Source organism: Porites lutea, chromosome 2 (genome assembly GCF_958299795.1).
Source record: "Porites lutea chromosome 2, jaPorLute2.1, whole genome shotgun sequence".
Classification (NCBI taxonomy): Eukaryota; Metazoa; Cnidaria; class Anthozoa; order Scleractinia; family Poritidae; genus Porites; species Porites lutea.
In genome coordinates, this window is record NC_133202.1 from 31,405,447 (window position 1) to 31,426,465 (window position 21,019).

The 21,019-nt window shown below is 39.6% G+C and overlaps 1 protein-coding gene across 1 annotated transcript in view; it reads left to right on the forward strand.

Moving 5' to 3' along the window:
- Nucleotides 1-20,630, forward strand: part of LOC140928318 (RAB11-binding protein RELCH-like) — a 27,014-nt gene extending 6,384 nt beyond the window's left edge. The window contains exons 6-31 of the mRNA XM_073378053.1: nucleotides 593-843; nucleotides 2,974-3,322; nucleotides 4,719-4,798; nucleotides 5,110-5,185; nucleotides 5,724-5,819; nucleotides 6,697-6,809; nucleotides 7,464-7,554; nucleotides 7,804-7,875; nucleotides 8,744-8,884; nucleotides 9,747-9,911; nucleotides 10,564-10,714; nucleotides 11,722-11,769; nucleotides 12,420-12,582; nucleotides 12,902-12,927; nucleotides 13,134-13,231; nucleotides 13,670-13,718; nucleotides 13,836-13,909; nucleotides 14,376-14,482; nucleotides 14,931-15,030; nucleotides 15,314-15,396; nucleotides 15,536-15,599; nucleotides 17,652-17,790; nucleotides 17,994-18,110; nucleotides 18,512-18,600; nucleotides 19,017-19,078; nucleotides 19,228-20,630. Coding sequence (XP_073234154.1) covers nucleotides 593-843; nucleotides 2,974-3,322; nucleotides 4,719-4,798; nucleotides 5,110-5,185; nucleotides 5,724-5,819; nucleotides 6,697-6,809; nucleotides 7,464-7,554; nucleotides 7,804-7,875; nucleotides 8,744-8,884; nucleotides 9,747-9,911; nucleotides 10,564-10,714; nucleotides 11,722-11,769; nucleotides 12,420-12,582; nucleotides 12,902-12,927; nucleotides 13,134-13,231; nucleotides 13,670-13,718; nucleotides 13,836-13,909; nucleotides 14,376-14,482; nucleotides 14,931-15,030; nucleotides 15,314-15,396; nucleotides 15,536-15,599; nucleotides 17,652-17,790; nucleotides 17,994-18,110; nucleotides 18,512-18,600; nucleotides 19,017-19,078; nucleotides 19,228-19,357 — 2,934 coding nt within the window. The 3' untranslated portion in view covers nucleotides 19,358-20,630. The remainder of the gene's footprint in view (nucleotides 1-592; nucleotides 844-2,973; nucleotides 3,323-4,718; nucleotides 4,799-5,109; nucleotides 5,186-5,723; nucleotides 5,820-6,696; nucleotides 6,810-7,463; nucleotides 7,555-7,803; nucleotides 7,876-8,743; nucleotides 8,885-9,746; nucleotides 9,912-10,563; nucleotides 10,715-11,721; nucleotides 11,770-12,419; nucleotides 12,583-12,901; nucleotides 12,928-13,133; nucleotides 13,232-13,669; nucleotides 13,719-13,835; nucleotides 13,910-14,375; nucleotides 14,483-14,930; nucleotides 15,031-15,313; nucleotides 15,397-15,535; nucleotides 15,600-17,651; nucleotides 17,791-17,993; nucleotides 18,111-18,511; nucleotides 18,601-19,016; nucleotides 19,079-19,227) is intronic.
- The last annotated feature ends 389 nt before the right edge of the window (nucleotides 20,631-21,019 follow it).

Genomic DNA, 21,019 nt, shown 5'->3' on the forward strand with positions numbered 1-21,019 from the left:
GCTAAAATTAAGAAGACACAAGTCAAGTGTGTAAATTTTTCCATCAAAGCTCTCCTTTGAAATTCCCTAACTCGCAATCCATGATTGTTGCTGTAGAACAATTGTAATGGATTGATAGCCTCATGAAATGATTGAAATTCAGTTTGAAGGAGCTGAAGGCATTTGTTTGTTCATTCTGTGAGAGAGTGCAAATTTTGATTGTTATTCTAGATGTTTATAACTTTTCAGCGAGGTGCAAGTCATGAAGTCATAAAACTAGCCCTCAGGCAAGCTCTCTGGGGGAGTGGGAGTTTTGTCCCTTCCCCGTGGACCTCAGAAAGCTTGCTCACAGGCTATCATAAAACTGCGCTGAAAAATTCCATTTTCTGTCATCAGCTATCACACTGTGAAACTTGTCTTGATAGGATATGATACTTTTTCCCCATTGACTGCGTTCTCGGTATCGATTGCTAGTTTTTAGGTATTTCCCATCATGATTGGAAGGGTGCAAACTTAACCAACATGAGAAAATGGTTCACTGTGCTTTTACGATAAATTAGTTGCCGCTCAGTGGTACAACCTTAGCTTTTTGTTGGACTGCTTTGTTTTGCAGGATTTTGAAGACTGGGACGATGTTGGTCTGAACACTTCTAAGCCCCCAGACTTACTCCATCTTTATAGAGACTATAGCCACCACACTGTCCCAGAAGTCATGTTGGTGTTGAAAGCGGTGAAGGAGGAGAAAGCAAACTTAGAGGCTGAACATACTAAGTTACTTGAGGAGTGCAAACAACTGCAGGAGGAAATAGGAGAATTACGATATGAGAACCATACACTCAATGAGACCATTGGAAAACTAGAGAGGTGATATGTTGAAAATATTTTGATTTGATGATGAGAAGATGAGTTATTTCTTTCAAGAAATGAAAGTCTTCCCTTTTTTGTGAGTTGGCTTTTTGTTGTGTGTGTCCCGCGCTGCCGTCTGTTTGTTCACCTACACTGTATTAGGGACTTTGAGGGTCTGTTTACATTGAGGTGGGGGACCCCAGGTAGGTGAGGTAACCCGCTTAGGTGGGGTAACCTGCCTGTCCATATAATCTCTCATTTTAATTTGATCATGTTTTACATGATAGGTGGGGTGACCCACCGCATGTTACCTCACCTTTCTGGGGTCCCCCACCTCCCTGTAAACAGGCCCTAAGATCCAACAACCCAACGAGAACGTCAAAACAGGCAAACAAACAAACAAACAAAAAACAAAAGGTTTAATAAGCAAAACAACAACTTCGCACGTGCATCACACTTCTTTGTACATTTTTTTGTCGTTTTTGCACGACTGCGACATGAAAATGCCTAATTTTGCGTTTTGTGGAGAACGTAAACAAGCAACGACGACATTTCATTTCTCTTCCTGAACTTGGATATGGTCCCTTGGAATCCAACTTCAGGAGGGTTTTTACCTACATTGACAAAGTCAAGTAAGTGAGTAAGAATAATCGCGATAAAGACTGAAAGAACGCTTATGCACTTTGTAAGCAACGTTATCGTTGCTGTCGCGTCGTTAGATCTTTAAGTCTCTACTGTTTTTTTGCGCGTTAACGCGTTCGTAGGCTTCCCTGTAGAAAATATAATTCTAAGTACCATCGTTCCTGCGTTCACGCTTCCTGCTATAATTCGTTTTTTGGTGGTCGTGCATTTTGAGCTTATCTACTCGTTCTTTGAGGGTACGACTGCGTTCACCAATTCATGCCCGTCTACATTCTGTGTTTATGCATTCTTGAGTTCATATAACGCTTGCACGTCCCTGCCTGCTTTTTCTGAGCTTTTGTAGCGTGAGCCAAGTGTTTTACTGCTTTCTCTACTAACTCACGCATTAATTGTATGTTACTGACGATTAACTGGACCTCGATAGACCTTTTCACGGTCTCTTCAACTTTTTATGTGGACCAGCTGGGGAAATTCCGTCGACACCACTGAAAAGAGCGCCCTAAAATTAGAAAAATTGCCCAATTTGAAAGTGATTGATGTCTTAAGCGAGCGAAGAATAGCTCCACAAAGTTGCGAAAATTTACAGACCTTTGTATGGTGGGGGGATGGGGGAGGGGGGGGGGGAGGAGGGGGAGTTGTACCCCCACCATACAAACGTCTGTAAAATTTCGCGACTCTGGGGAGCTGTATCTTCATTAGTTTTCAACAAATCACTTTCAAACTTAGCAATTTTACTAATTTGAAGGCGCTCTTTTCAGTGGTGTCGACGGATCTTCCCCAACTTTCCCATGTCAAAAGTTGAAAAAAAAAAAAAAAACCGTGAAAAGGTCCATTGACCAGAACTTTTTCACCGATCCAATATTATTTCATGACCTTCAATAAATCATCCTCAAGGTCCAAGGTTATGATCTTAAAAATGTCTGTGACGGTTTTTTTGTCTTCTTCTTCTTCTTCATTTGGAAGAGCAAAATTAGCATTCGCGTGAGTCGGAAAAGATGAAGTGCAATTCTGAGCTATCGACTACTTCACAGAGGACGAGTGAAGGCATTTTCGCCAGTAGTGCTGGGTATTCTTCCTTTGAAATTATCGCCAGCGTAGTTGGCGAGATTAGCGGGCGAGTACTGTAGTTTTTGTTTTTGTTTTTTTTTTGGCGGGGTATCCGCGAGAAGGTTGGAAGCAAGTCAAATTGTTCCCCTCGCAGCGAACAGCTCGCCCTATGTGACGAGTCTTCCGCCAAGAACGAACCCGAGGCATAACAATTCCGCAAACTACGCAGGCTATTAAAATGAAGAAAGTAGCAGCGGGGTACATATCATTAGCTTTCACATTTTCGATGACTAACTACTCCAGTCCCGTCTAGCGCGGATTATCGAGGTTAATCTGCTTTACTGTTTGTTTGAACATTCGTACCCGTTCGTCATTCCTCAATCCCCGCCTTTGTGCGTATTGGTCCTTCCATGTATTTCAGCCCCTAGTTTAACCATTTATTTTATTTCAACTCTTCAGTGAAAGGAAGGAGATGGCTGACATGTCGCAGCAGACAGAATCGGGCACTGAAAGTTTTTTGCAAAACACTGCCATAAGAGCGTCCACTCCAGAACGGATAACATTTAACAACATGGAATCCACGAGCGAAACTGACGCCAGTTACCATGGCAACGAAGATACTAACACTTCTGAGAAGAATGAAAGTTTTTATGAAAGCGAGTCGCACAGTCCAGCTGCGGTCGAAGCGAGTAACAACAGCGTTAGTGGAGAAATTGTAACAGAGCAGCCTGGTACTGACAAGAGATATCAGATAGAGAACATCTCAGAAAATCCTGCTGATGTCAGTGTGGAATCAGCCCAAGAAGAGGTGAGACATTGATGATATTGTCCCCTGAGGAAAACAATCAGGCTTTTAAATACCGAACCTATTTAATACAAACATTGTTCATTTCGCCACCCCGTTTATGACAAGACAACTCATTTCACGGCCTTATTTGTCACGTGAACCTAGTCTAATGGCCTTACCTCCCATGAGTCTTCTGTAGCCTTGAGTGGTAGAGCATCTTGACTAGTAACCAGGCCCCAGTTGTTCAAAAGCTGGATAGCGCTATCCACTGGGTAAATCAAAATCCAGTGGATAAGTATATGGGAAACCAACTGCACTATCCACTGGATAGAGATTTATTCCCTGGATAGCGCTATCCGCCTTTTAAACAACTGGGACCAGAAGGTCATGAGTTCGACTCCCATTGAAAGTACGCGGATTTCTTCCGAGCGAGCCTGATTAGCCGGCAGGATCGTCAGTGCGAACAAAGTTTTCTCTGGGTTTGGCAGAGGGGTTGTGAAGCCGTGTGGAGAACTGGAAGGAGAAGTTTGAAATCTTGCCTGCTGAAAGACTATGTTTTTTTCTTTTTTTTTTTTTTAGAACGGTTTGGAAAATGGGTGGTATTCGGCGCTCGCTTCTCGCGGCTATACCGTGAGAATGGCAGCTTCGCGGCCAAAACTCTCACACGCGCGAAAACATTTCCGCCAGCTACGCAGACTATTTCCTAGGCGCCTCTGTCACTAACAGAAGAATTGAATCATTTAGTTCTGCCTACAGAATTACATGAAAGTTATTATTTAAACTAATATCATGGAATTAGACTTTTTTGGAAATTTATCGTTGATACTACACCTGTAGACGGACCATTGCGGTTCAAGACGCCAAATAGTGTAATTGTAGAACCTTTTTAAGACTAAAGACACCAAAACGCGGACTCTTTTCAGCGGGACATACCACCTTAGTGCTCTTCCCCCACTCCTCCCTCTTGGGGTAGCACAAAGGTGTATTTATCGTGAGGTCATTGTTTATATATGGGCTCATTTGCAAGCGATTTTACCCATAGTATACGTATCAGTATAAACGGAGTAATTAACAAGCGGTAAAGAATGGTAAAACCGAGTAGTCTGCTCAATTTCTAGCTGTTTGCGAGTTATATTCCAGGAAATGTCACCTTTTAAAATCTCTGCAGTTTATGCAGAGTAATGGCTCATGCCTTCTTCATTCTTGTAAACGAATTGGCGTTTAGCCCAGAACTTCACCAAAATTATCAAGAATCCCCCTATACTTGATTAAAACCGCATAGACTATGGCAAGGTGAAACGGACCTCTCTATGTAGAGTGGGGTGTTTTGAACTTTACTTACTTTACAGTACTTTTAGTATATCTGAAATGAAAATTTGTTTCTCATTGTTGTCAAATTGTTGTTTCGGCTGTGAAGGGTGAAATCACTCCGGAAAGCCCCATGCCGCCATCATCTCCTGAAGAAAAGGGTGTTGGAAGAAAGGTCGTGTCATCAAGGTATATTTCTAGTTATAATTATCGATAATAGATAAACACTACAGGTTGAGTCATTTTCGTCCGTAATCTTGAAGAGGACTGTTGCTGACAGTAACTGACTTTGCGACAAGTCAGTTCCGGTCCGGTGAAGTATACCGGCGCGCGATGAGAGATATGTTTTTTCTTTTTCTTTTTTCTTTTTTTTTTTTTTTTTTTTTTTGTTTAATTTTATTTTATTTCACGAAAATACGATTTGTTTAACACGCCAGTGTCTTTATTCCACGTGACCAAAAAGGTGTTTTCAGGTAAAACTGAGATCTTTTTCTCAGCAGAACGACGTCATCCTCCTTCAGAGACAAACTATTGGCCTTCACGCATGTGCAACTTGACAACAGGTTATCCAATGAGGTACAGCTATAGTCTTGGGTAGAATAAATGCACATAATCCTTTTTTTCTGAGAGTGTTGTTATGCTGAATTACTGTTAACATACCTTTCACATTCTTTCCTAGGTTGACTAGTTTTCACTCGTGACACAATACGACAAAAATGATAGTGACTATATTCTAAAATCACGTTAATTTCCCTTTTACTATGATCTGACAAACAATCAATTGAATCACCACATCTTTATTGGCACTATTTCTAAAAAGGTGAAATGAATAAAGAAAGTGCAGGAAAAAAGTAGGTTAAGAACAAATATTGGTCATGCAACTAAGAAATGCAAAATTTGAAATTAAGAAGCGGAGATTTTGAGTTTGCATCTGCTTATTCACAAAGAAGGACAGGCGAAATCTGTACTTGTATCAATATAATGTTTCGTTTTCAGATGCTAATGCCAATATCAGCCAATTTTACAATTTCATGCATGGTAAACTGTAAAGGATCCTCCTTTGTAAACTGTTTAAATGATCAGTTTTTATTTTTGTTTTGGTGTGTTTTTCAAGGTTTGTAAATTGTCCAATGCAGACGAGAATGCGGTCCTCATTGTTGCACGGTGTTTGCCACACATCGTGCCAAATGTCCTGCTTAATAAAAGAGAGGTAAGTGTTAGTTTGTTTGCTGAACTGCGTTAACTTACAGAGCAACCGGGCAAACTGACTCATACTAATTAGTGAAGCGTCTTTTCTAATGTTGAATGTTTATCAAAAGTTGCATCATAGGTTTTAATGCACATTTTCAAAGACATGTGATGGGAATAAAAATTAAGCTGCTTTGAAGAAAACACAGTACTTTTGTGTTTGTTTGTTTGTTTTTCATTACTGCTTTGTCTGCCGATTGAGGACTAGGCTTTAGACTGGTTCCGAGTGGTCCTGGGTTCGATTCCTTGTCCAACCAACAGTCCGGGCCCTACAATAACTCAGAAGAAGGTGTTATCTTTGCTTGACATTTGTGGATAGTAAATAGTTAGACGTTCTAATCATTTCGGGTCAAAAAGAAAACCTACGCGCTCTCCGTGATAGTGCATTTGTTTGCACACACACCGCATGCATGCGTCATAATCGAGCGCATCGTTAGTTGAACCATGTTAAAATTTAAACGGCATGGCTTCTATCCTGCGTGGCAGACGTCATGTAACCCCGGTTAGTAACGTCTGCTAAGCAGCTCCGACATCCTTGTTCGGGGCCCCTAACGGACTCAACGAATTACCGGAAATGCGTTTTGAATTTCCCTTCAAACTGATTGGCAAATTGACAATCGCTTTTTTCAAACAGGCCAAGCATGGCGCGTATTTAAATTCTGGTACACAGGTGGGGGCCCAGAACAAGAATCTCGGCGCTGTTTCGTAGACGGACTTAGCCAGAACGGTTTAGTCTCGTTTGTGGCGCAGGCTATGTGGCTTCTCGTATTATCCGTGAAGAGCTAAGTATTAAGTTCCTATTGTTGGTAAGAGGTTTTTTTTTTTCTTTTTTGCTTCAGGAGTTGATTCCAGTGATTTTGTGTTCTGCTATCCACCACCCAGAAGCTAAAGAGAGAGACAATCTTCTTCATATGTTGTTTAATCTTATCAAAAGACCCGATGAGGACCAAAGGTGGGGCTTATAGATTATGATTATGATTACGAATCGCCAACAACACCTACGCTACAAAATTTACATTACAGTCGTGTCCCGTCAGAGTTCGAGTTACCGGGGTTCTACTGTAACTTAAAATTACAGTGCCTTTCAATACAGTACATTGCATCACATTCCCGGCCCAAAAACACAGAATCCAATAAAATGCAAGTCTAATTTTGAGTACAATATTAAGTAAAGATGGAATATGCTTTTTTAAGAGCGAAGGTAAATTTCCAACAAAGACAGAAAGATATACATAAAATGCTTCCCTTGCGCTGAGTAGGTGTCTTTCTAAACGATTAGGGCTAAACACTCCTGGCAAATTAAATGAAAAAGAGTACACTTTACTGAAGCTCCAGTCACGTACTTCTTTGCTATAACGACTGATTTCGATTAACACCGTTTAACTTAGTTTTTAGAGCGTTACACCGGTATCGCAAAAGTCAGGGTTCGAATCCCGGCAACCCTGCCTTTTTTTTTTTTTTTTCAGGCTTTCATTTTGCAGCCTTACTGTACAATTTGCGTCTTTAACTGCGATGATCTTCTTTGCAATATTTTTTCATTCCGCGATTCCAAGATATGAAATTGATGTATTCATTATTTTAACTTAGTTTCTGTTGTTGTTTTTAGACAGATGATTATGAGTGGCTGCGCTGCGTTTGCGCAAGTCGTAGATCCAACACGAATCGAGGCTGAACTACTACCACAATGGTGGGAACAGGTGAACATCGTATACACCTAATTCAATTAATGTTGCCTCGGCAGTTGATCATCGGTAATTGTACATTGGGCATTTGGGCATTTGGGCATTTGGGCATTTGGGCATACAGAACTTTGCGAACCACCAAACAGTAGTTTCCCAGAGCGGAATTACCAATGCCCAAAACAACCTTTACTGAATCAACTATATCCAAAATATTGGATGTGTACTTACTGCGTGCCTTTTTACACTGTTTGTCTTTTGTTGTAGATCGGCCACAAATATGTGGAAAGAAGACTTCTCGTCGCTGAATCTTGCGGTGGACTAGCGCCTTATTTACCGGTACACTAGACTGCATTTTGTGCTAACATGGCTGTGTTCACACTGGTGAATCATGTTAAGAGTAGGAATCTTTACAGTGACCAGACTTACTAAGCCACGCGTTGTCCAAAACAAGATCGAAACACACTATTCCGAACCAGTGGTTTTCTGCGTTCGCATTTCAATACACTTCTGTTTGCTCGGGTTGAAGCGTATTTCGTTATAACAGAAAGTGTCACTGTTAGGCGGTGTTGCTTACGAAACTTGTTCGAACCACGTGTATTCTGTTTGAACATAACCGTACCTCCCTCAAGGAACCACCCAAAAATGCCAGATTTGGTGGCCTTTTGACGAGAGCTGATCGATTGCAATAAGTCATAAGAGGTCGCTGTAGTGCAAATAATTTTGGATCAACGTTGGCTCGCAAGAGATGAACGCAATCGAAGGTTAGACAGTACTTTTCCGTGCACTGGGATATCTTTTCTTGAAACTGCTTGCCCTTTAAATCTTGCTTTCTTTACGATGGAACCTCAGTATGTCAACACGTGCCTTCTGTTTTTCTATGCCCTCGGGGCCCTCGGGGCTAATCCCCAAGGATTAGTTCAGTGGGTAGAGCGCTTGACTGTAGAGCAGGAGGTCGCAGGTTTGATTTCCGTGGCCGGACCAATACTCAGAATCTCAAACATGAATGCAACTGGGAAATAAAGGTACTGCCTTTGCTCTGCAAACGGCTAGACCTTTGCGTTGCTCGGATGAGCACGTGAAGTGATACTCCCACATAAAAAAGAAAAATAGTGTCTCCAATTAGTACTTTCGTACTTAATGCATTGACACGCAAATAAATAGGTTTGTTTGTTTATTTATTTATTTTATTATTTTGTGTCCTTAGGACGATATTCGCAGTTCTTTGGTTTGGTCCATGTTGAAGCAGATGCTCAGTGACGATCGAAACGAGGCGGTCCGGGAGGCCGTTACTAAGAGCCTGGCACTTCTTGTTGCTTTCATTGAAAATGTGGATAAGTATGAACAGGTAGGACGGACGTATATTATTGAAAATGGTGGTTAAGTCCCTTAAATCAGCATTACATTTCTCTTGTTATATCTATGATTTATAAAACAGAGTGGTCCCAAAAATCTAAAAGAAAAAAAAAGAAAGAATCGTGGCGTAGAAGTCGCGCATGGTTTCCCACACAGTGTAGTAGGAGAAAAAAAATGTTGGTTAAATGTTGAAAACCATTCGAACCGGTCGAACAAGGTGTTCAAACGTTAACTTGAGTCCAGCGTGTTGGATCCAGTATTGTCGGATCAAGTTGGACCAACAAATTGGACGTGTTTTTAAAACGGCGTAAGAATTGTTTTGCGACAGCCTAGTGTTTCCACTTGGTCGTGAAGAACCCCCTTTTATGTCACTAAAATACATTTGAGACTTCGAACCTCACACATGCAGAATCTGGTGATCCTAGGTAAAGTATAATAATGTTAACCGCGGCGGGATTAGCTCGATCGGTAGAGCGCTTGACTGCAGCTGGCAGAGCGGGAGGTCGCAGGTTCGATTCCCCGGACCGTATAAATACTCAAGGTCTCAGAAATGAGGTAATGCCTTTGCCATGCAAACGACTGGACCTTTGTGTGACTCGGACGGCCACATAAAATGGCGGTCCTGTCTCTGTTAGGAGACGTAAAATAGTGTCCCCAATTAGTACATTCGTGCTAGATACTTTGACACTCAAATCGGTGCATGTAAGTGCATATTGCTCATTACCATTGGATTCGACGCACTTGCATCTTAAGGTCAGTGTTACATGGGCCTTAGAAAAAAATTCAACCGGAGGTACAGCTGTAAATTAATTTCCGTGACATGCAAATGTTAAATCGGTTTTGTTATCTCCCAGGCATACGAACTCCTCGTGGACACGCTGTTTGATTCTTCGGATAAAGTAGCAAAAACCTCGATGGAGGTGTTCCTCCCATCGCTCGCTAGTTGGTCTCAGGATCTTGGGAAGTTAGAGTCCCATCTTCTTACATCGCTTATATGTAACATGGAAAATACTATCAGGGTAAGCATTCAATTTACAAGAGGATCGTAATGTATAGATTGGTAGCATTCCCTTAGGATTGTCGCGTGGACGATAACCTGTTCCAGGCGTTCAGATGGTAGATCGCAGCGTTCAGATGGTGGAGGGCGAGCTAAATTGTAAAAAAAGAGGGGAGAATGCGGTACGTGGACAAGCATGCTACCTGCGTTTGCGTTGCTCGCTTGCACGTAGCATGCTCGCCGGCACGACAATCTTACCCTTTTATCCCATGAGTGATCATCATCAATTCTCTCCTAACAATATCAGTGCATAATCAATAGAAGAGGCTATGAGAATTAATTAAATGATTATTTAAGGGGATATGCTATTATCTTTCAAATCAAAATTCTCTCAACTAATTCTTTTAGGAAAGGTATGGAGATCAGTCTGAATAATTTGTAGGTGGATATTTGGCGTTAAAGGGTTAAGAGACTGCTAGTGGTCTACCTAATGTAAATTCAAAAAAAAAAAAGAAAAGAAAAGAAAGGAAAGAAAAAATAATAGTTAGAAACTTGTTCTGTTATTTCCTGCGAATAAAATGATTGTACCCGAAAAGGTTTTTAGGGGGGAAGTATAGTTTTATTTGAAAATACCTTTTAACATATAAATAAAACAAGATACTGGTTTTTCGTAGGATTACCATCAGGTAGAGGAATTATCTGCGGAATCGGAAGACATAGAGAAAGTTCACACTACACTAGAGACCATCCAAAAGAGGCTTCCCCGCAGTATTCAGGTCGTTACCACACTTATTCCTGCGTTCTTTGCAGCAGTTCTACGGTCAGGTAAACTTAAGATTGTCAATAATTTTGTCGCCTTAACGTTGCGATAAGCTGCCTTAACCAGAGCTGAAACTTAATCACACCTTTTTCAGTCACCTCTTCCACCCCTCTCCTTTAATTCGGAAGGCTGCCATTCTTACAGGAGGTGCAGTTGTTTTCCACTACCCGCCATCTTTGCACGCCCTCAAGGACTGGTGGGATAAAAGTGATGTCAGGTGGATTCTCAGGGGGCAATCAAGTGAGAAAATCTGTCAGTATAAGAAAGTAGGGTCGAGTATTCCCATTATAGACAACAGGAAATTAATAACTGTTTATCTAAAAGGCGCTAATGGTAAATTATGGGTGAAAGTGATCATTGTTACATTTTTATTTGGATGCAGTAGCGACCGTACATGTCCTCAAAGCAGGTAATATTGACGTAAAAAAATTGCCGAAACTCGAACTGTACATTTTGCAAGACTAAAATCGTCGTCTCGTTCTGAGAGAATGAACAAACTCAACCGCGATTACTCGTATTGGCAAATTTTATCTGTCTTTGCCTCCTGAAATGCCACGTGACACTGTCTTTTTCCCATCAATATTAAAGCGCTAATTGTAGGTAGAGTGCAAAGCATCCGTATTTTTTGTGTTGGCGCATGAGACTCGTGTAATTTCGCCTCTCCTCTCGGGTACCGCTTGCAAGTAAATTTTCACGATATCTTCCAGCTGGAGTACTTGCTCGCTGGTTAAAGTTGTTTTTGTTGTTGAGGCCGACTGTTTTTGGCAAGATAGTTTCTCGGGTATTTGCATGTCATTATATAATCTAAGAAGTGATATTATGCGTCACTACGGTAACGATACCCAATGTTGTAGTTGACACACACACACACACACACACTTTTCTAGCCTTCTCCTCGTTATTTCCCGAATGCCAGTCAATAATACAATATTATTTTCACAGTTTGACTCTTCCCCTATCTTCCGCGACTAATCTTGTATCGTTTGTTTTTATTGCCTCTTCTTTTCTTCAGCACCATTCGCCAAGAATCCAGAACACGTCGAACGCTACAACGTTCCAGGTATTAGGAACTAAGTGCCGTAACTCCAATGTGATGTCCAGCAATCGCAAAGCGTACAGCCTAGCGTTGGTTGGTTAAAGGGCTTGCACATCCTTTGTTTTAGATCGTTTAGTTTTCTTTTTTTTGTTTAGTTTTTTTTTTTCCGTCACACTTCCGAAGGCTGCTTGCGGGTTTTAGCGACAATTTTGTACGGGATGGTATGATACTCTCTTAGATACGCTAGCCAGTATCATTATCACCCTACCATATCTGTAGGGTTGCAGGGGTTCATGGATGTTTTGACGATAATCTGTTGATCTAAGATCGATCAGCTTCCTTTATTTAAATATTCTGTGTATTCTTTATCGTTTGATGGGATGTTTTGGTGCTACAGAACGAGATTTGTGGACTTCTGTCTTTCTTAAAGACGCACTGATCTTCTGTTTAATGTATATGTCTAGATACCTATATAATTCACCTTATAATTAAAAACACAAGTTAAGACCACAAGTTTGTTTGGCCACTGTAATAGCCCTTCCCCCATTTCGAGTGCGTTAACTGTCGAATTGAACAGGACAGAGTTTATACGAATATAAAATCTTACTGTCGTAACCCTTAATCTCCATTAAATTCTACCCTGACGTTTGTTTGTTTGTTTTCGGTTATTTTAGTTTCATCAGAAAGATTTGCGGCGGCCGTGTCACCATTAACCAATATTGAGACAATTTTTGGTGGGAGCCAAGCCGTCGCATATCATGTGCGCCGATTTGATAAGCACGTGTCGGAAGATCAGTTTGAATCATGGGAGAGTTTGTCTTGGATCCATTATGAATGGTAAGTAGTTTTAGTTACATTTAGTCCGGTATAAATAGGGAGAAATTTTACTAAGTGGAGCCTCCATGTGCGATCACCCATCGGAAACACCAAAATTTTCTAATCTTGCCAAAGCCTTAGAGTTAAACTGAGTAAAAAGCCCTCTTACATTGTCATATACAGAAAGAGCTACTGGTAAATTCCGTCTTTTAATTAGGCATTTTTTTGCCATTTCCTGATTTTATCTATCCATACCAGGATATAAGGTTTTCTTTTCTCATTATTTTTCTCTATTTATTTATTTATTTATTTATTTATTTATTTGTATTTTTATTTTCAGTCTACCCAATCTCTGTAAAATTGTAGGTAAGTTCAGCAGACATGACAAATTTGTTGTGCATTTTTTTTTCTTCCTCCTTCCTCCCTTTTCCGTTCCCTTTCTTTCTTTCCATTGTTGTTGTTGTTTTCTGTTTCTTCTCTTCCTCCCTCTCGCTTCTTCTTCTCGTCCTTTTCCCCTTTCTTTTGTTGTTAGGCTTGGTTGCTGTTCTTAATCACCTTCCTTTTGGTTGTAGGAAATATCCCTGTCACCATGACAGAATCTGTACAGCAATGTATTTCACTCTTTCGTGCACTGTGTATAACATGTGGAAAACCATATACCTCGAAAAAGGTACTACCATATGCTTTATAAAGCAAATTTGACATTAGCAAACAACTTTAAGGCTCTCCGCCTAGTGATGGCTATTAACCATACTCTATTAGACAACGTACATGTACAGTTGTTTATTGCATTGAAACGAGGCTAAGACATACCACACACCAATTAGGAGGTTTTCTTGGGTCTCTTTTTGCTGGATATATCCCCCTGGCCTCCAGAACGTATTTTGTCTATTAAAACGAAAACAAAATAGAGCTATGTAAAATTTCTTGTGGAGAGGTGTCCCCGAATGGTCACATCTCAGGATTTCATCCAATCTCAAAGGTTACAGACTCTACACAGGACTGTATTACCCACATGGCATACCAAAAGAAAAAGGAAAAGGGAGAAAATGGGCTCACTAACCTTTAGTTCCACAGACTTACCGTTTGTACATGGTTTCTTTCACAGATAAAACCGTTTTGCATGGATAGACTCAACGTACTTACCATAAACGACGGTGAGTGCTATTGGAAAATGCGTTGCTACACTGTAGTGTCTTGTAAACCTTATCATAAGACATTTTTGTTGTTGTTGTTTCTTTTCATTTTACATTTCTTTACTGCTTTGGTTTCAGAAAGAAGAGAAGCTTTATTATCCAGTGCCTCCCTCCCAGTCTTGGCCGCTGGAGTCCTTGGTTGCTTTGACTCGGTAAAACAAAAAAGGCAGATATGGATAAACCCGGCATTGTGTTTCAATCATTACTACTATATTTGTCCTTTACCTTTGTCATATTTGCCCTTCTCTTGTATCATGTTTGTTCTTCATTTTGTCATGTTTGTCCTTCACTCATGTCATATTCAGCAACTATTGAATGAGGCTGAGTAGGATGTGGAGAATTATGCAGATCGAGGAGGATGTTATCCACCTGTGCCTTCAACCTCGGTGCATGGATAACATCCTCCGAGATGTTTTCCTTCACTTATGTCATATTTGTCCTTCACATAAATTATGTTATATTTGTCCTTCCATTATGTTATATTTGTCCTTCACTTATGTTATATGTGCCCGTCACTTAATATGTCATATTTGTTCTTCATTTATGCCGTATTTGTGCTTGTCAACGTCTTTTATGTCATAATTCGTTCTTCACTTATGCTGTATTTCTCCTTATTAGGAGGAAGACATGTCTGACTTAACGTCATTATTACACGATTCAGTTATTGCATTAGCGGAGGCCTCTGTACCAGTTGATGGCCCTGTCATAATGTTCCAGGAATTAAGGTGAATGTTTGTATCTCTGGTGATTTGCCTTGGGCTCTGCATAGCTTTGCCTTCCTTGCAGAACTTGTGTGAGATCGTAAAATTCTAGTTGTGTTCCGTGCAAACCCTGCATTCGAAATGGTTAACGTACTTGCTTTAAGACTGGTATTAATAAATACTTGGTAGAAATCACTTCGAATTGCTCTTGAATTTGCAATTTTCTTGATTACTATTAGCTTTGATGACTTAGTCAGGACTTAATCCCACGTCTACTACATGTATCTTCTTATAAATCCAGAGGTCTTCTTCTAAAAAGCCTTTTGCAGTTAGTCATTCACGAATTACAAAACCGCCACGCAAGGAATTGAGCTCTTTGTTTTTCTTGTCCCAATGTGCCCCTTGCTCTCCCGCAAAGGCGGTTTTTTTTTGGTCTTATCTGTTTTCTAATTAACCTCGATTCCTGTTTCAGTTCTTCATCTCGTTATCATCAGCTTTTGATTGGCGTTTTATGGCAAATCGTCGTCAACTCAGAAGCAATTGTCCGCAGCTCAGCAGCACCATTATTTACAGTAGGTTTCATTATGGAGTACCTTGTACATCATGAATAAATGAATAAACGAGTGAATAAGAAAATATCACCAGAATTTTTTTTTTAACTAAGCGCTCTTTAAAATCACATCCCGCTGGAATAATAAAAAAAATGTTATTTGTTACAAGGAGCGTAGGAGGCCATACAGCATGAGTTTTACTATTTATCTGCCCACCCCTGCCTCCCTTATCGATGAAGTCAAGATGATGTGATCTTGCGAAGCGAGTATCATCATTGTAGTGACTTATTGTTGTTATTTTCAGGTTTTAATCAAAGGTGTTGACCTTGATTTAATTAGCAGACAGGTTTTACCGGCACTAGTCACACTGGCTTCAGATTCACAAATGTAAGTTCAGTCTTTCGATTAGAGACGAGCCAGCATTTTTGTATAGTTGAACTTTGTGACAGTAGAATGTCATCAGTTTCTGATGCGAGATTGTGGCTATGTTTAGTGTTTTCTTATCTTTTTTGGAATGGCATTGCAGGTCAGTGCGGACAGCTTCAATCCCTGCATTTGCTGCCATAGTAGAAAACGTTACCGATAAAACAGTAAGTGATAGATCAAACTGTGTGTATGTTATGCTTGTTGTTGATGGTATTTATTTTTCTTGAAAGTGCTAACCGTATTATCATACTTTGTTTTGCCTTAAGGTTAAAAGTTTCTAAATGCTTCGTACATTATTTTCCCTTCTACAAGTAATACTTAATAATGAAAATGTGCAATGGTTATGAAGACTATCAGACGTCTTTTTATGTTTCTGTTAGCTTTCATAGACTTGACCGCGTACAACGTTCAATAGCATTTCCATCATTTTTGAGCTAACTGACCAGTAGAAACGTCCAATTAATTTTGATAATTTGCGAACAAAAAGAGTGTAAATAAATGAAGATTGTGCACGGCCATAGAAACCGCAGCACCATTATTTTTTTCCTTTTTTATTATTATTGTTTATTTTATTTTGAGCGGCTTTCATAACCAGTTTCCTTTGCTAACTATAAACAAACTATCAACCAGCAAGAACGCTCTTACAGCGGCATGCAGTCTCGCTTGCTTGGAGATTAGAAAAGAGGAGGCGATTAATTCTATACGAAACAGCATTTACTCGCTGAAGGTGTTTTACAGTCCCATTTTATCGACGTCGATAGTTTCTTATTTGTTTCTGAATTGATTTAGTACGCCTGTTAGCGACGACCGGAAATACGTCTGCGGTCGCCGGCTATACGCGTGAATAAATGCACGAATATTCAAGGGCCTCGATTCCAGAGATATTACATCATTGCCAGAGATCAAAAAAGTGATTTACATATGGCACGTCATTGCAATTATCGCCGAAAATAAACCGCATGCTCATCACAAGAGCCATTGAAAGTTTACAACACCCGACCATCGCAGTTTTTCTAATTAAGATTTTTTTTTTTTCCGACCACTCAGTAGTGTGCGCTTGTTTTAAAGTAATCAACGCTTTCAAGCGATAGAATTCGTGGGCCGACACGTTTCGGAAAAGCTTTAAATTTAATCTTTCCTAAGCTTTCTTCGTAAAACATGCGTGGCTTCGATCACGCAACGATTCTTACTCCCAGTTTCCACGGTCTGCGCGAGGAACGCCTGGCACAATGACCTTCCATTTGTGTACAAAATACTACGAAAAACACTTTACAGATTATGAGTCTCGCTGCTTACGCAAGCGAGACTAATTCATAAATCGATCAATCAATCAGTCAGTCTGTCAATCAATCAAGACCTAGATTTAACCACGGAATCCAAATCAATATGAAGGTGCTCTTGAATACAAATCAATAAGAAAAAAGCTCTTCCCAACGATCTTGCAAATTTCGCAAAGTTACAAGTCTATGGAAGTTGGAGATTGCCTACAGTATTCAAAACTAAATACTAATACCTAATGTAAAGAATGAGATAACTAAGGCCCGGTTCAGACGCCGTACTTACCTGATTGAATAAGTTCGACTTTGGAGCGACAATGGCTCGACATCTAATTCGGAAGGCGCACCGTGTGTCGAGCCTAAGTTAAGTTCGACAAAAGCCGCTTTTGCCCCAGCAAACTAAAACTGCCGTCTCAAATTGATTCAGACACCGCTCTTTTGCCGTACTTAACTCATCAGTTAGATACGGTACATGAGTGGAGCGGCGTCTGAACGGGCCTAAGGCGTGGTCCACACGTATCCGTTTTTGTGTGAAAACGGAGATCTCCGGTTTGGCTCACCGTGCCCACGTATCCGGTGAAAACGGACACCGAAAACGCAACTTTTCAAAAACCCTCTCCAGAGTTAAGAGTTTTTAAAACGCTGGCCACTCGTTTACATGTGGACGAACATCATTTACTAATAGCATTACGCGTGCTCTTTGAGGGATGCTATCGTATTTTTTATTGTTTAGCGTTTTCGTAAAGACGAGCGAAAACGATTCGAATACGATACTTGTGGGCGTGTTGTTGTTGTTGTTGTTGTTGTTTTTTTAACGTTTTTAAAAATTATCGGAAAGGTATGGAGGGAGCCTAAGCCTTCAATTGATTGAAAACAGTCAAACCAGGTGCCTGCTTAGCTTGCGGTGTAGGCTCTATTACTTTTCATTCTCTTTTGCAGATTTTAGAGAAAGTTTACGTGCAATTTCAGTCATTTCTGGAAGACCCGCAATACAAAGATCAACACGAACTGCAGACCACAATGATTCGAACTTTTGGTAAAGTCGCACCCCACGCGGAGCCGCATTTCAGGGATGAAGGTACATGTGCCAAGTAATTCAGGGGGCTTACACTTCAATTTACATCATTTGCAATCTAAGAAAGTAACGAGAGCTTCAGGTGTGATGGTCTTTTCCCGTTCATCGTGTGTTTTTTTCTTGTTGTTTGCTGAATGCCGAGGAATGATTTCTTTCCTGGTGTGTTATAACCCGTTTGATAGGGAATTCTATTTTATTTTTCTTAGTTCTCTTGCCACGGTTGGTGGTGATGGCGACGATAAACAACCAGTTACAAGACGAAGACAGGCGAAGAGAGATTGCGCTTGAACTAATGGAAGCTTACGTGTCATTGACATGCTGCTGTATCTTTTGCTGACTTCATTTCAAATTTTGCTCTAATTGTTCACACCGATTTTCCATCTTAATTTCGCCTACTCTTTTTCGTAATAACGTTTTACTTCGAGAGGAACAAGTGACCTAACTAGCAAAAAGGCAACAAAAATGAAATGTATCGCTAAAACAAGCGCCTTTTAGCAACGGTTCTAATTTCTTAGGCCCGAAAATCCAGAAAAAGACGCCTATAGTCGCAAGGAACGTATTTCGTAAATTACTCTTGACAACGTATTGTCTCGTGAAAAAAGCCTCTGGATGCTCGTAGCTTCCAATAAGTGACCTCTTTAAACCAACAAAAAAAAAAAACAAGGAAACCATGTTTTACGCTTTTTTTTTTGTTGTTGTTGTTATTTTTCTTAACTTACCACGGTCATTTCCATCGACGTTTTAAATGAATACATTATCCCAGGACTGCGTGCTGTCAAGCAAGACATCGAGACATTAGCTCCCGACTCTGAGGTTAGAATCATCTCTTGTTTTAAAAGTTATTTCAAGATTCTCTAGTAGTATGAACGATTCTTACTAGTTAACGTCTGTGCTATGGCTGCTTACCTCTGGCTTACTGTCTTTAATTTAATTTGTAATAATATTTATTGCTTTTATCCATTTATTCATATATATATATATATATATATATATATATATATATATATATATATATATATATATATATATATATATATATATATATATATATCGACCGCTGGTCAATTTACAATTTGCAAGAATCATCAATTATTGTGTTGGAAGCAAATAAATGTTAGATAAATAGACAGACAGACAGACAGATAGATACTTCATAAGAGAAAGGAACGTAACGAGGTTTTAACCTCGATACCCTGCATGTAGCTGATGATTTGATTTCTTTTGTAAAGGAAACTGTTCTTGTACTTCTCAAGGAATGTGAAACCAAAGTTGATCAAAAATCATTTGCAAAGTAAGTGTACATGCAACTGCTGTTATTTATTATTATTATTATTATTATTATTATTATTATTTTTGTTTTGTTTTCGTTTGTCAGATTTTTTTTAGATACTGATAATTATCAGGCACTAAAATCTTGCTTCGTTTTCCTTTTTATGACAGCTTTCCAGCGAGCAGTAAGATAGGGCAAGAGCTAAAAAGCACATTCATGAGTGGTTTTCACAAATTAAAGGATGCCCCAAGACCAAAAATGGCGGACATTTTCAAAAAGAAAGATCGTTTTGATTCATGACGTACGTGCGTTGAACGTGCTGATGAAGTTCCAAAGAAACCAGTCAGCAGTACGCGCTCAACCGCGCATGCCCGACGGCTGGTTTCGATACACCAATGACAGTAATAAGGAGGTCCCTAATTTAACTCGGGCATTAGTAGTATTGTAGGGACGGAATTACCGAATTATCCTTTTGTGTGGAGGAATCTCTTTTTTCCTTTCTTTCTTTTTTTGGGTGGAGGAATGTATTAACGGTTATGACTTCATAGACTTTTGTCTTTCTCTCATGAATAAAATGCGGTGGAATCTCCTTAAAATTAATTTAGTCACGTGCTATTTTTAGACGGTTTAACCGGCTAGACAGGTTGTTTAGTTATTTTAGGTCGATGAATGTCTTGGTTTGTGATTGGTTGACTTAAAATTTAGAAACGTATTCGTTGTTTGATTCATGTTGTCTAGCCAACCAATCAAAAACCAAGACATTCATCGACTTTAAAAATGACTAAACAACCTGTGTAGCCAGTTAAACGACCTAAAAATGCACGTGACTTTATCTTAACGAGATTATCCTGCGTTAAATTAGCCCTGAGATGAAGACAAAAAGCTATGACTTCATTGGCGATAATGTTTTCCTCCGAAAAGTAACAAGTTTCCTCGATAAAAAGGGATAGTTCTTTCCCTGCTAGACTACTGACATTCGACTTGGTGGAACATCGGAAACATCAGTTTTTTATTAGGGAGATACAAAGGATAATTTCAAAGCATGCAGTGACAACAAGACCAATTTGCCTACAGTCTCAGGTGTCAGAAATAACGCTAGCCTGAAAAGCTGACATTTCGCGACACCACCAACGGTTTCCTCGCGAAATGACGTCTGAGGAACGACTGCAGAAATTCCATACTGATGATGTGTCGTTACACTGATCTGAGTTGTGCTTCTGATTGGTTGAAAATTTACTTCACTGTTGGTAGCGTCGCAAAATGTCGGCTGTCTTGTCGGGCTAGACAAACATCACCTCATGCGAACTATACGCTCAAAAATTAAAGGAAAAATTACAAATACTAAATAGTGAAAGTTAAAGAAGCCCCCTAAAGGGTTTATGGAAGCTTTTACTTAGATACTGTTTATTAAGTTGGTAAAATAGTAGTGCAATTTTTTTATTTAGGTACAATGCGTCAATGGAAGGATGGTAAATTTAACGAATTATTTTGTATATTCACGAATGTAAATAGAACCAATTTGGCAGTGATAAAATAAATATAATTCCCGTCGTATTAAACTGGTTTGAAGTCAGATACTGATTGACCCAGTTTAAAAATCCTTAGAACCTGAATTGTCCCAGGTTAGCCCAAACACCTTCTTACATAAAATTGGCACAAATAAGGGCTAATTGTGCCTCTTGAATACGTTCTTATTTCCTGAAAATTATTTTGTATATTCACCAGCCAAGAATCTTAAAAGTATCTGAAATCTGGGTAATAAAACGTGTTTGATGGTCTTTGAACTACACAATAATAATACTAATACTAATAATAATAATAATAATAATAATAATAATAACAACAACAACAACAATAATAATAATAATAACAATATAAGTCCTCTATGGTCTTAAAAAATACTCACGCGATCGTTGAAGCTCTAACCAATTCGGTCAATTATTAAACATTAAAATCTCAAGG